At 45.7% G+C, this 15,786-nt stretch overlaps 1 protein-coding gene and 1 pseudogene across 1 annotated transcript in view; both read right to left on the bottom strand.

Moving 5' to 3' along the window:
• The window catches only part of WIPI1 (WD repeat domain, phosphoinositide interacting 1), a 32,772-nt gene that overhangs the window by 521 nt on the left and 16,465 nt on the right, over positions 1-15,786 (bottom strand). Inside the window, exons 9-12 of the mRNA XM_075279562.1 lie at positions 12,166-12,327; positions 11,982-12,089; positions 929-1,032; positions 755-855 (exon numbers count right to left, since the gene is read on the bottom strand). Of these exons, the coding sequence (XP_075135663.1) occupies positions 755-855; positions 929-1,032; positions 11,982-12,089; positions 12,166-12,327 (475 nt within the window). The remainder of the gene's footprint in view (positions 1-754; positions 856-928; positions 1,033-11,981; positions 12,090-12,165; positions 12,328-15,786) is intronic.
• Positions 15,407-15,521, bottom strand: LOC142211063 (small nucleolar RNA SNORA17; annotated as a pseudogene).

Raw genomic sequence — 15,786 nt, 5'->3', positions numbered from 1 at the left:
CTGTAATATAAGGGATGTCCCTCCCCCCATAATATTATATGGATTATACAGAACCCTGGTGTGATATAAGGGACATCCCTCCCCCCGCCCACTGTAACATATGGATAATACAAGGAGCCTGGTACAGAACACTGGTGTGATATAAATTATACCGCTCCTTCCTGTAATATTATATGGTCCTTTCCCCTGGCCATATACTGTGTAAGTACTGTAGTATTGCCCCCACTCAACATTATACAGAAATTACAGGACAATGCTGTCATATAAGGATTAATAACTCCCCCCTCCCCCCCTGTATGGATAACATATAGTAGCCGACTCCTTGGAGTCCTGTGATTTTCACCTATCGTGTGACCCACAAAGCAGCATCGGGGTCACAGCGCACATACAGCCCCTGGTTGGCACTACTACCCAGGCTCGAGAAAGCAGCATGGCTGATCTGGTACTGCAAGCCTTGGCTGGCGGGTCACATGGAACAAGCAATATCATCAGCCAAATTATCAAAACATCCCACATGAACAAAATATGTTGGAAGGGGTTCATGGGGGTCCTCCAAATACAGCCACCTGCGTCATGCCGATGACATCCACAAGACACTATTCCAATACTTGACCCTCATCAAGGTGTTACAGAGGGAATCAATAAACCATCAGCTGCACAAGGGGTTAATCCAGACCTGACTGGTGCACTGGAATGTAAGGGTCACTGCGCCTTCCCCACCCCAGGCCACATCTCAAGGACCCTGAATGCTCACAGGAGGAAACTCTTTCTCATCATCCAGTTGCACCGGACCCACGGCAAACTCATGTTCTGGTAGCAGCTCCCCACGAAGGGCGCCTCCATCCTCCGAGTAACCTGAGGAACAAAAGAGTTATTAACATAGCGAATGCCAAAAAGACAACCCAACATTCTCAATCACGGGTCTCACCTGTCACCGTGGACGTGGAGGGGGCGTTGCTTGGCCTGGCCACAGTGGCTGCATAGGACACGGCTGTGGGAATCTCCACATCACCATCCGACTTCCCAAGGAGGCTGAAAAGACAAGATGATAAACCAAGGTTATGAACCCGGCATGTCATGTGACCCAGGAAGAGGAGCTTTATACCGACTGTAGATGTGACCCCCATAAGAGGAGCCTTATGATCACATATATCACATGAGCCAAGAAGACACACCTCATGACTAGATGCCAGAAAGACTCAGAAGGAGTTCGATATCATATGACCCAAGAGGAGGAGGAGTCTTCCAAACATTTTGGATAACACATAATGAGAGATGGGTGAACTTGTTTATATCAAATGGATTCCACCCAAATTTCTCAAAAGTTACTGATTAAACCGAAACGTTTGCAATTCGTTCTGGCAAAAATGGCAGCAGCCAAGTGAAACATCTGGAAAAGGCGTGAGGAGGAGAGGTCACATGACCCGTGTCACAGGCAGGATTTTGCAGTCACCAGATGAAAGTTGTGCCAATTACACCGCGCAACAACGATTTTGCTACTGAGAGAAAAACATGTGATGTATACCAAAATGATTGTGCTGATTCCAAACATGAACTCGGAATTTGCCTGACACGTCTAGATTTTAAGTTCTAATATTAATATTAATGCATTATATATTGGAAATATTCCAATGGACAGGCCCAGACCAGTCCAGCACCACAACTTCACACTTTCGTCATCGACACACCAAGTTAGTTGCACACTATGCGATGTCTGTTTCTGTACAAATGGGCTTGATATGGAGTTAGATGGTGCACACGTTCCCAACAAATGGAGGCTATTCATAGACTCTAGCAAAACAAGTCTGAAAGCCGTCTTGTTGCACAATGGTAATGAAAAACTATCTGTTCCATTGGCTCATGTGGTTGGAATGAAGGACACCCATGCTTCTATGGAGTTAATTTTGGAAATGATCAAATAGTCAGAACATCAATGGAAAATTTGTGCCGACCTGAAAGCGGTAACTGCTTGGTCTAGAGTTGGGGTACATAAGGCAGATTTATTTCTCGTACCTATGGAATAGTCGTGATGACAACAACCATTACAAAATGAGACAATGGCCTCTCCGAGTCGAGCACAAAGTACAACACAAGTCACTGGTCCATCCACTACAAGTTTATCTTCCACCGCGTCACATTCAACTTGGGTTAATGAAAAAATTTGTAATTGCTCTTGACGCTGATGGAAATGGTTTCCAGTATTTGAAGAAGTTTATCAGACTGAAAACTGAGGCTAAAATAAAGGCTGGAATTTTTATTGGTCCCGAAATCGATGGATGACATGAAAACTAATGGATGACATATTCAGAACAAAACTCAACCTCCGGAACTTACAGCTTGGGATGGATTTGTGCTAGTAGTGAAGAACATCGTTGGGAACAGAAGAGCTGAACTTGGGACCCGTAAGTGACGAACATGGAGAGCGGTTCCATAAAGATATTTCTACAATGTAGAACAGGTGTCATGGCCGCTGGAATCCCAACATGATGGGGGACTACTGCTGGTTTTAGAAAATAGAACCATTCATAAACACAAAAGCAGATGCCTGAAGAACTTGTAACAGTCCGGGCCTTGCGCAAGTAAGACTTCTAAAGTGAAAAATGAGACTTCTTGAAATTTTGATATTCCAGTACATTTCCTGATGGGGAAGTAGATCTATCTGTCTGTCTGTCTGTCTGTCTGTCTGTCTGTCTGTCTGTCTGTCTGTCTGTCTGTCTATCTATCTATCTATCCTGTATACTGTATGTTCCTCTATACATGTATATACTCTTATTTCTCCAGCAAGGCCTGTGTTCTCAGCCTGTTTGACCTAAGTCATCTTGTCCAGTCTTCAGTACTTAAATCGACATTCGTGTCCGGAATTACCAGCATAACAGAATAATAAACTGGCATAATAAAGATAATATGACTTAGATAAAGTTGATGGAAAAAAATGAATATTAAATAGTCATTGGGACTTTGACTTGTCACGTAGCAAGATGACTTCAGCTATGATGCGATGGGAAGTTACCTTTTGGGAAATTCTCATTGGAAACATGACCCAAAACTGCTTATTGTTTACAGGGGCTCGATCAGCAAAATTTTACTGTGAGCCCCACATATGTGTGAATAGCCTTTAAAAAGGCTATTCAGGCACTACTAATTTTATTTTAAACCTCCCCCCCTCCTGTTTTAAAATAAAACCATAGAAACATATGTAAATCATACCTATCGTGCACGCTGGGCGGTCCTCCGATGTCATCTTGCTGTCACGCCTTCCTCTTCTTTCTTCTTCCAGCGACATCCTCCTGTCCTCACTCTTCCCCGCCTTCATCTTCTTTTCTTCCGGAATGAAAAAGTACGCTCGCGTAGTTCTAAGGGGTACTTAGAACTACAACAAAAATGGCGCCGACGCGTGCGCAGGAGCGCTCTGGAGGGAGCGATACTGCGCACGCGCGGGATTTGAACACAACACGCCAGAAGAACAGAAGGTGAAGGCGGAGAAGATCCAGGACAGGAGGACGTCACTGGAAGAAGAAAACAGAGGAAGGCGGGACCGAAGATGACGTCAGACCGTGGAGGACCGCCCAGCGTGCACGTTCAGGTATGATTTACAAATATGTTTTTATGGTTTCATTTTAAAACGGGGAAGGGGGGGGTTTAAAATAAGATTAACGGTGCCTGAATGGCCTGTTTAAAGGCTATTCAGGCATATGTGGGGCACTTACAGCATAATTTTGCTGATAGAGCCCCTTTAATTGTATATTTACGCCCACTCCATTGGGTATTAAAAGGTGCGATGTCCACCATAACGGTATGCTTCTACCCAGGTTCAATTGGTCTCTGTGTTGAATGCATCATGGACTCGAGTCTTTATCGTTAAACTTGTCTATCGTCCAATATACTTAAGTTGCCCCCTTGAGACTACTCTGACAGTACAAAAACATTGACGTAGATCAGGTCATTGTTGGCGTAAAACGCGTTCTGTTCAAAATCATTCAATGCTGTCCAAGTGCTTAATTCATTTAGGCATACGTATGCATAGCAAAATTTCCTGACACGTTACAACAATTCTGACTTAAGATTTGGAATCCGCAGACTCGATTTAGTATAGGACAAGTGGTTTTTGTCCAGTAGCAGACAAAAGTTTTTTTTGTTGTTGTTGTTGTGCGGTGTTATGAGAGGAGGGTGAAGACGTCATAGGCCCTATATAAGATTATGTACAGAAAGGAGCCTTTTGGGGGAGATGAAAATGGGGACGTTCTGCTTACAGTGCCAGCCCTGGGGCGTGGAAGAGAGAAAGCAATTGCTGTACTCCAGTCTCGTATAGGAGAGGAGGATACACTTCTGTAATATAGGGAGATATCATTAGAGTTAGGGACAAGCACTATCTAAGTAAGGCGGAGGCCTCACTTTGCAGGAATACAGTTTTTTTTGTTGCAGGTTTTTGAGCCAAAGCCAAGATTGGATTGAACAGAAGGGAGAAGAACTTCCATACAATCTGTACAAAAAAAAAAAAAAAGTGACAATTTCTCTGACACCGCATGTGCTAAAGCAGATTTTGTTAGCCATTTTGGTCTTGGCAGCATCTCCTGTAGTTGTAGGTTTGTTCTAGTTCATGAGAATGAAGAAAAACTTTTGATCACTTGTCTTGGTCACCTCAGTTGCAGCAGAATATTACGTCTGTCTCTGATGCCACGACTCTGTTAGGGTTCTGTGTGCACCTCCTCTGTTGTACCACTTCATTTTCCGAAAGTCCATTTTGCTCGGTCTTGTTCTTCGCTGACACTGATCCCTACTGATGAAAAGACACCATCCTTGTGCTTATAAAAAAAGATATTCCTCCTAGTTGTTCTGTTCTTGATGAGTTGGATGAGAAGAGTCATTGTTTTGATGTGCAGGAGGAAGACAAAGTTGTTTGTAGTGACACGAGGTGGGGTGCCGATAGCGAAATCTAGATGTGGGAAACAGGAGGGAATGCAAGAATCCCTTGGCCATGATGACAGGTCTGAAAAACGTGGCAAGGAAGACAATCACATTGGTTATTAGAATGTAACCAGGTCAAGGGGATAATGAAAGGAAGTGAGTACTGACCATGATGGTAGTGACAAGCCGAGTAGAGGTACGGCCACAACATTAAAAAAAAAAAAAAAAACCAGGCAGAGGCAGGCTCAGATGGTGGTGGCGGCATTACAGATACTTTTCTATCTCTGTCGGAGGTGGCAGTGGTTATGTGTGGTCACCTCAAGCAGAAAGTAGAGCATGGCAGTGCAGGCATAAATGCGGGAACTACATCTTTCTGCACCAGCATAAAACCGTTCCACCGTTTGGTGAAATAGAATTGGCAGTGGCGACAAAGTAAGCAAGACCATCCTACTCCATCTCCTTATGAGCTTTCTTGTAACCAAGCCATATCCACACGTAAAACATGGTCCTCATTATCATCATCTTCGCTGTCTGCTCCTCCTTCATTCCAACATAAGGCGACGTCAAAAACAATATACACCCAATTGTCCAATGGTTCTTCAACCTAATATGCACCTGACAAATTGCTACTACTGTGCTCACTGCCGTACTACTTTTGCGTCTCACCAACTCATGGTGTTTGCTCAGCCTCAGAAAATACGTAGCCACCATTATTTCTCTAGGTCAGCTCTCCTTGCGTTATATCACCATGTGCTGGACAATTTTGCCTGTGCTTGGATGGATCAGTGTAGAGAAAGGTTCACACTGCTGTCGACTTATGGAACAACTATTATGGGGCAGGGACCATACATGGCCTCCACAACTCACTGGGTAAGTGTTTTGAGTGAGGGTACAAACACGTCAAGGCCTAGTGCTATTACTGATACCATTCCCAGTTCCAAGCATATGCAGTACCTCTCCCCCAGTTCCTCCTGATTATACTACCTCCTGCCACCAACCTCAGCAGGGCAGGCCGCTCACTTGGTTCTTGGTTGTAAGGTGAAGCGCTGTCCAGGAAGTTTCACAGTTAATCGGTCTGGGGCAGAGAAGCCACTGAACAAAATGGCTGCTCCACTGTATCCTGCAGTAAGTATCCCACTCCTCGACACCTACAACTACCGCAATAGTAAGGGTGGACTGCAGTTGGGTAAAATAACAAATTGTCCCTGCAACGCCTATATGGTGGTCCAGAGGAAGTGCTGCTTATGGCCAGAACACTGCACATTTCTGATGTCCTAATGTGACCAAGAACCCCCTTCTGGATTTGGAGCCACTAGAGATGGGTGAATTTGTTCTGAACAAACCCAATTCGAGAAGTTTTAATCAAAGGGGGGAGAGGGGGTTCCATCATCACCTGACAGCCTCTCAGACAATCATCAGGGGTAGGTGGAGAGGCTACGGGCACAGGCATTGCATTGGTTTGGGCCTGTGCAGCTTTCTACTGTCTCTTAGATTGGGGGCAAATACTTCAGCCAATGAACTTCATGGCTCTTACTGGTGCTTTATTAAGATGTAAGGGAGATATTGAAAAACAAGGGGGTCCATAACTGTTCTTACATAGGGACCCTCAGCTGTCTTGTGTTCCCACCTCAGTGTCATAAGCACTACAAAAAATATAGAGAGGGGAGACAAAAGCAGGGACAGAGCCCGCAGTGCCATGACAGGGATACTGGAAATATCGACAAACGTTGCTGTAATACTACAGGAGATTTATTTAAAGAGGACCTGTCACTTCCTCATCGATATACCGTATTACATACCGCTAGAAAGCGGACAATGTGCCAAATTCAGCGCACTGTCTGTTATGTCAGTCCAGGTAGCTGCAACGGGGCTAAGGGATAGCAGTAGGGAATCTCGCCCTGCACTACTCCCACTAGCTATCCTGGTCCCTGCCTCACGGGTGTGGGTCGGCTGTACTCAGGCTAAGCCTGACCCCGACAGCTCCTCTCTCACTGATACCGTAGGCCTAGAGGGAAGTGGGAGAAGGAATGCCCTATAAGACCTCTAGGGACTGGAGACTAAAGGGGGTCACCCCTAACGAACAAGTGAAGCTGCTACTGACAGGGACTGACAAGGGTGTGCGCTGACTAACAACACAAGCAGCACACAGGAAAAATGTGGGAAAGGATTCCCCCAAACCAATATGGGAAGGAACCTTACACTAGGAAACAAACACAGGGAAACTGAGTAGAAATCAAAGGATAAGGCAATTCACTCACACAGTCAATTATACACAGAGGGAGGATTGGTGAACACAGAAGGGAAAACACACAAACCAACTCGTTCACCCAAAAATCAACCACGGAACTTCCTCTATCCCAGAACACCACCTACTCCTCCTGCTAAGGCCTAGCTCTGTAAAAGCGACACTCAGCACAGAACCATGGGAGGCCTGGGTTTAAATACAGAGTAGAGACCACTCCTCCCAGGTGCAAATGGGAGGACAGACTAATCAACCAGGAGATAAAGCTGCCTACCATCAGTGCGCGCGTGCAAGTCAGAAGGTGTGCACCAATACTCACGACAGGACAACCCCGCAGCGCCAGGATGCCACCCCAGACACTGCGCAGCCAAAAACTCCCCAGGTAAGAAAAATAGAAAGTAAAGAACCTAAATACTCCTAACACTGTCAGCTTTACTGATATGTGGGACTGGTGTTGGAGATATCGGTACTGTTAGTTTCGGCACAGATATCTCTCCACTGTCAGAAAGGCGGCATTACATCCTGATGTCATCACTGGGCGGTGAGGAAAGCCCCATAACCAGAACTCTTCTATAGCCTTGTACTGGAGCGAGGATGCTAGGCCACAAGGCCCGTCCTTACAATGGAGAGATAGCACTGCTGAAACCAATCGCCATGATATCTCCAACACTGGAGTGTATACGGAGAAAGCCGCCATTGTCGTCTGTAATACCGCACATCTCTGAGGAGTGGGGGATAAGCTCTGCACTGGACTGTGGCTACGGGTTTTTTTTTTTTACCCTTTGTGTGCCACTTTTAATGAATCATATGTCAGTTATATTTTTGGGATGTGGCCATTTATAGGTACCGTTCCTATAAACTTAATTGAACGGCAGACGTTATATCGTATTTATCCCAGTGTGTCGGCTGTTGCTCTGGTTTCTTCGTCGACAACCTTTCCTTTCGAGGTTGAGTAAAAGTTGTAAACCTCTTCACCAATTTCGTGATTATGATCCAATAGGACAGACGTTACCTTTCATATATTCCATTTGTTTCCATAAAAGTTGTGCCGCCAGCGTAAAAGTAGTGTCGATTCCGACGACTATCTTTTCTTTCGCTCACCTTTCGTTTCATTCCGTGATGGCTTTTATAAATCAGTTTCTTGTCGTAATAATAAACGGTTCCAGTTTTCATTCATCACGGAAATTTGGCACAAACTCTTGTACTTCATCAAATGAGTTAAATCCAGTGCCAACAATAATGGAACAGGTTTCACGGGACGCCACGATTTTGGATAATAATCAAGGGAAGACAGAGAGAGCATGGAGCGCTTTGAGAGAAGAAAGGGTCAAACCATTTCAGGAATGTGGGGAGGGAGGAGGAACGTTGTGTATCAGGGGATAGTGCATAGATCCAGCGGTTAGTGTATAGGTACATATACATAGCCACATCCATATATTTTACATACACACTACAGTCATAGTAACCATTTCATTGACAATTTTTTTTTTAATCCAATGGGGAAAATAAGTATTTGATACAATGGCAATTTTGCAAGTTTTCCCACCTACAAAGAATGTGAGAGAATCTAAAAAAAATAATCCCGAAAATCCTTTAGTTAAATAATGAATGTGCATTGTCTTGTATGAAATATGTATTTGATGCAATAGCAAAACAGAAACCTTTGTTTGCAGTTGCAGAGGTCAGACGTTTCCTGCGGTTGTTGACCAAGTTTGCACGCACCGCAGCAGGGAGTTTGGCCTAATTCTCCATACAGATCTTCTCCAGATTTCAGGGCTGTTGCTGGGTTACATTGAGTTTCAGTTCCCTCCAATGATTTTCGATTGGGTTCAGGTCTGAAGACTGCCTAGGCCCATCCAGGACCTTGCAATGCTTCTTACGCAGTTGCGCTGCCTGTTTGTTTTTAGTCATTGCCAGTCATCTTCAATTATTGAGGGAAAGGGCCAAAATCTCACAATACATCCTCCCTTGAATAGGGTGCAGTCGTCCTGTCCCCTTTGCAGAAAAGCTCCCCCAAAGTATGATGTTTCCACCCCTATGCTTCATGGCTGGGACGGTGTTCTTGGAGACGTACTCATCTTTCTTCCTCCAAACACAGCGAGTGGAGTTGATACCAAAGAGTTCTATTTTGGTCTCATCTGACCACATGACCTTCTCCTGTTCCTCCTCTGGATCATCCAGACGGTCATTGGCAAACTTCAAAGGAGCTTGGATATGTGCTGGCGTGAGCAGGGGAACCTTATGTGCCCTGCAGGATTGTAATCTATGACTGCGTAACGTGTTACTAACGGTAATCATGGAGACTGCGATCCCAGCTCTCTTCACGTCATTGACCAGGTCCTTCCGCGTAGTTCTTGGCTGATTCCTGCCCTTTCTCAGAATCAATCTTACCCCATGAGGAGAGATCTTGCATGACCGAGGAAGATTGACAGTCATCTTGTGTTTCTTCCATTACAGTTGTTCTCTTCTCACCAAGCTGTTTGCCTATTCTCCTGTAGCCCTAACGCAGATGTGAACGAGGCCTGACAGGTCCATGAATGCCTGAATTCTTGCTGGTTGGAGGTGATCAAATACTTATTTAATGCAATAAAATACACATTAATTATTAAAAATCATTGAAAATAATTTCTGACTGCCAAAAGCCAATTTAAATCATATTTGTTGACTGCAGCGTTATCCACGTGACTTGTTTAGGTCGCATATACCAGAAATGTTAGCATAATATTCATACAGGTAGGTGCCAGTTTAGACCACATAGTTTTAGAAGCTGTGCACACGGCAATGTCATGTGTCAGCCGTGTGTAGGGCAGTGACAGCACATTGCACAGAAAATATCCACACATATGACATCATTACATGTTTCTTTAACTTCTGTACTTTCACTTTCACTATCTCACTGTTGCCAACTAAACACAAAATAAAACCAACCGTTTCTTCCACTGCTGCCATCTTGATGTGGCGTCATCCCTAAAAGGGATCATTTATTCAGGTTTTGTTTATTTCTTAAAGCCACCTCTTTCCGAGTTAACAAATTCACATTAACAGATCGGGACAAATTTTTCTTCAAACACTGTTGCTGCCTTATTAAGGAGCCTTATGACAACTGTAGACGTCTCCCGATCCATGAGAAGGGGCCTTTCGACTATTGTAAATATCATATGACACAGGATGGAGCCTAAAAACTATTGTAGATACCACACAACCCAGAAAAAGGAGCCTTATTACTACTGTAGATATATGGCTCCTCCTCCTGGGTCATGTTATAACTATTCTAGATCCCACATGTCCTAAGAGGAGGAAGAGCCTTATAGCTATTCTGGATCCCACATGTCCTAAGAGGAGGAAGAGCCTTATAGCTATTCTGGATCCCACATGTCCTAAGAGGAGGAAGAGCCTTATAGCTATTCTGGATCCCACATGTCCTAAGAGGAGTCTTATATCTATTCTGGATCCCACATGTCCTAAGAGGAGTCTTATATCTATTCTGGATCCCACGTGTCCTAAGAGGAGAAGGAGCCTTATAGATATTCTGGATCCCACGTGTCCCAGGAGGAGGAGCCTTATATCTATTCAGGATCCCACATGTCCCAGGGGGAGGAGCCTTGTAACTATTCTAGATCCCAAGTGTCCCAGGAGGAGCCTTATATCTATTCTGGATCCCACATGTCCCAGGAGGAGGAGCCTTATAATTATTCTGGATCCCACATGTCCCAGGAGGAGGAGCCTTATATCTATTCTGGATCCCACATGTCCCAGGAGAAGGAGTCTTATGACTATTCTAGATCCGACACGTCCAGGAACATGACCCTAATAGTTATAGAAGATATGGTAACGATGGAGGGAGTGCCTTTATCGGTAATCTAGATCCCACATGTCCCAGGAGGAGGAGCCTTGTAACTATTCTAGATCCCACATGCCCCAGGAGGAGGAGCCTTATGAAGATTTTTGCGCAGTAATGGCTTTCTTCTGGCAACTCAACCATGCAGCCCATTTTTCTTCACGTGTCTTCTTATTGTGAAACAGCCGCACCGATAGCGTTCAGAGAGTCCTGGATTTCAGCTGATGTTGTGTGTAGGTTTTTCTTTGCATTCTGAACAGTTTTTGGGGCAATTGCAGCCAAAATTTTGGTTAGTCTACCTGACCGTGGTTTGGATTTTACTAGAGATGAGCGAGTACTGTTCGGATCAGCCGATCCGAACAGCACGCTCCATAGAAATGAATGGATGCACCTGGTACTCCGCTTTGACGGCGGCCGGCCACTTAACCCCCCGTGTGCCGGCTATGTCCATTCATTTCTATGCGAGCGTGCTGTTCGGATCGGCTGATCCAAAGAGTACTCGCTCATCTCTAGTTTTTACAGAGCCCTTGAGTTCCCATTTGCTAATCACAGTGTAAACATGGCTGACCGGCATTATCCATTGCTTGGACCCCTTTCCTGTTTTATACAGTTCATCCAGTTCATCTACCTTTTCCCGTAGATCTAGGGTCAACTTTGGGGCTTGTTATTAGGCCGAAATCACCGGGGTAGGTGAACTTTTGAGCAGGGTCATTGAGATGTTTTTGGTTGTCATTACGATATAAAAAGAGAAAACACAGAAGTTTGGCAATAAATGGCGTCACCCAACTACCAACCATAGGGTGTCATCATTCATATTCTATGAAAAAAGGCCAAAAAAACGAAAAATCTGCCGGGGTGTGTAAACTTTTTAGCGCAACGTTATCACTTAACCCAGGAGGAGTTGCCTTCTGACTATTGTGGATATCACCCCCCCATTCTAACTATCCTCTACAGTCCCACCACCACTGACCGTCCACCATATCCTCCATAAGTTACCTGTGTTTCCTTATTAAGACGCACTCTCCGCCATCTTGAGGGTCCAGGTTATAGATGTAGAGGTGGCCACTGGAGGAGGAGACTAGGAGTCGGGGTAGTTTCTGTATTCTGAAACCAGAGGAGTTGCATCAGTATCTTACCCCCGGGCGGCCATGTCCAGTATTTCAGGGTGTAAGGCACTTACGTCACAAGAGTACAAGCATTTTTGTGTCCCGAGAAGCTAAGACGAACAGTGGCGAAGGCGCGGTCCTGGTTCATCATGTCCGATACCTGGGCTGGGAGGTAGGTAGAAGCTGCCATGAACATTTTGCCCACATAGCCACTCCAAGACGAGTTTTCTTCTGATCTAGAGAGCAATATAACAAAAAAAACAGCGTTAGCTTAAAGCTCGAAACTGTTCACTGATACTGACGGAGCATGGCAGGATTAGTTATGAACTGTCGCCACCTCCTGGTGACCACGAGGAAGAGCACATCACACACTACAACATGAAGCTGCCCCCATCATCCCTCTGGCCTGCACTTGCTGTGTGTGGTGGGGAAGTTTGTGCGGTAACCAAAATTACTCTTCAACTACACAAATATTAACCCCTTCCCGCCGTGGGCATTTTTAGATTTTCGTTTTTGACTTCCTGCCTTCCAAACCCCATAACTTTGTTATTTTTCCACTCTCAGAGCCATATGAGGTCTTAACGTTTGCAGGACTAATTGTTCTTTATGATACCGCTATTAATTATTCTGTATAATGTACTGGGAAGCTGGAAAATATTCAGAATGGGGGGGGGGATTTGTGTGACTTTCTTACAGGCTTTGTTTTTACAGCGTTCACTGTGCAGACAAAGTGACCTGTCACCTGTATTCTATGTTTTGGTACGATTCTGGGGATACCAAATTTATATGGTTTTATTTATATTTTAACCCCTTAACAAAAATCCCAAACTACCCCAAAATGTTTTTCAAAAAGTCGCATCCCCCTGTGTACGGAGATGCATAAGGCATAATTTTTTTTATTAAGGGATTACTGTATATACTCGAGTATAAGCCGATCCGAATATAAGCCGAGACCCCTAATTTTACCACAAAAAACTGGGAAAACTTATTGACTCGAGTATAAGCCGAGGGGGGGGGGGATCCACCATTGCAGATAGTCTGGTCATGTGCATTGCAGCTCAGTAAACCCCATCATGTCCCTCACATTAACCCCCCGTGTGCCTCACATAATACTAACTGATATGTGGGACATATGGAGGTAATAATTAGGTATCTTCATAATTATGGTCCTTCATTAGTCCCCTCATGTGTCTCACATATTAGTAACCCTTATATGGGGCAGACAGGGGTTAATATGAAGGACATGATGGGGTTAACTGCTATTAATGTGAGGCACATGGAGTTACTGAAACTAAATTAATAACCCCAAATGCCTGACATTACTAGGCAGAGTAAGTAAAGGAAGGTCCCTGTGTGTCACGTTACTGGAGCTTCCTCTCCTCCATACAACAGACATCTTTCATAAGACACAATGAATCCCGGCCACTCATCTGCAGGGTAGATGCTAAATCCTAGTGAGCTAAAGGACCTCTGATGACGTCATGACCATGTGATCGGACTGTGGTGTGGGCGGAGCTACTAGGATTTAGACTCAACCTTATCTGCAGATGTTACATACCAGTGGCTACAGGACCTTTGATGACATCACAGTCATGTGACCTCATGACAAGCCAATCACAGAGCAGTAGCACTAAAGGACCTCCCCCTTCCAGGTCCTTCCAGTTTTCTGTGCTCTGTGGACCCTGACTCGTGTATAAGCCGAGGAGCATGAAAAATGTGCTTAAAAAGTCGGCTTATACTCGAGTATATACGGTATTTACATTTTTTATAGTACAGCAATCATACATTAACAAACAAGCAGTAATTAAGTTACATTAATTATCAAATAAGTAGATATAAAGGGGAAAACATAAGACAAGACCAGAAACAAAAAGGAAAGGGAAAAACAAAGGAAGGTCACAGTAAATTAAAGTAAGTTAGATAATATGGATGGAATAACCCTCGTGCTCAAGTCGCCCCAAAAACTATAGTGGTAATAATCAAGGAATAATTACAGGACCATATAGTGTATTAATGGGCGGTACAATATGAGCTTTCTCCTGCATTGAACTACAAGAGCAAGAGCGGCCTCCCAAAAATGGCCGACTGCCTTCATGCGCAGTCGGCTCTACTAGTGTCTCACTGGCAGAGCCAACTGCGCAGGCGTTGGAGGTGACCAGGGCCGCCATCAGGAATTTTGGGGCCCCATACAGCCTAAGTGTCTGCCCCCCCCCCCCCCCCGCCATTTTAAAACGACCTTATTTTGCGACACACCAATTCTGTATTACATTTCCCTTTATTTAGCAGCATTACAAGGCTTAATCAGATTCTATTTGCAGGTAAAATCTGCTACGTGTGACAGCGCCTATAGAGAGCCAACACCATCTATAAGAGCCCTCCTAATAAATCCTCAGGGCTTATTCACATTGCATTTTTGGCCTCCCTTGCCGGGATACGTTGGTAACCAGTCAAAATCAGCTGTCAACTTATCCCTGCACGAAGAACTGGCCATTAAAAAAAAAGGGGCAGTTCTCCGTGCAGGGATAAGTGGGGAGCTGATTGTGACTGGCTTTGCGCGCCGCGGGAAATTTAGCCCCACCCACTGTTATGTTGACTCCGCCCACTCTTTAATTTTTCATGTGCCCACACACTGTATAATCCTCCTACAGTCACCCGTAAATTATATGTCCCCCCTCCGTCTCTCCCCCAGCTTCATATACACCCTTCATCTGCCCCCAGATTCATGTCCCATCCATCTCTGCCCCCAGATTCATGTCCCCCCATCTCTGCCCCCAGATTCATGTCCCCCCATCTCTTCCCCCAGATTCATGTCCCCTCCATTTCTGCCCCCAGATCCATGTCCCCTCCATCTCTGCCCCCAGATCCATGTCCCCTCCATCTCTGCCCCCAGATCCATGTCCCCTCCATTTCTGCCCACAGATTCATGTCCCCACATCTCTGCCCACAGATTCATGTCCCCACATCTCTGCCCCCAGATTCATGTCCCCACATCTCTGCCCCCAGATTTATGTCCCCTCCATCTCTGCCCCCAGTGTCATGCCGTCCTCTCCTTCATCTGCCCCCAGTTTCACGTTCCACATTACACTTACCTTTTCCTCGTTCCCCCGCTGCTCTCTGCGCGCCTCTCTCTCTTACTGGCGCACAGTTGTAGACGCGATGTGACGTCATCACATCGCGTCTACACTGCCGGGTAGCCGGCGGCAGCGGCGAAGTGAGGAGCTGACACAGGTCAGCTCCTCGCTTCAGCGGTTGAAGCGAGCTGACCTGTGTCAGCTCCTCGCTTCGCCGCTGCCGCCTCTCTCGCTGACGCTGACACATATGCGGCTGAAGCGAGGAGCTGACACTGGTCAGCTCCTCGCTTCGCCGCTGCCGCCTCTCTCGCTGACACATATGCGGCTAGGCCAGCCGCATATGTGTCAGCGAGAGAGGCGCGCAGCGGCGAAGCGAGGAGCTGACCAGTGTCAGCTCCTCGCTTCAGCCGCGTATGTGTTCAACTCAGATCTGCGTCCTCTGGACGCAGATCCGAGTTGAAACAAGCAGGACATACAATGACTGCTGCCGGCGCCAGGGGGCCCGGGCCCCCCCCCCCATTTTTAAATTTGGCCGGGCCCCTGACGCCAGTAGCAGTAGTATCGGCCTATCGGCGGCCCTGGAGGTGACGCAGGAGGAAGACAACAGAGAAGGGGAGGATCCAG

Source organism: Leptodactylus fuscus, chromosome 6 (assembly GCF_031893055.1).
Source record: "Leptodactylus fuscus isolate aLepFus1 chromosome 6, aLepFus1.hap2, whole genome shotgun sequence".
Classification (NCBI taxonomy): Eukaryota; Metazoa; Chordata; class Amphibia; order Anura; family Leptodactylidae; genus Leptodactylus; species Leptodactylus fuscus.
The sequence above is the reverse complement of the archived record's forward strand: the minus strand, read 5'-3'. Positions and strand labels throughout refer to the sequence as shown.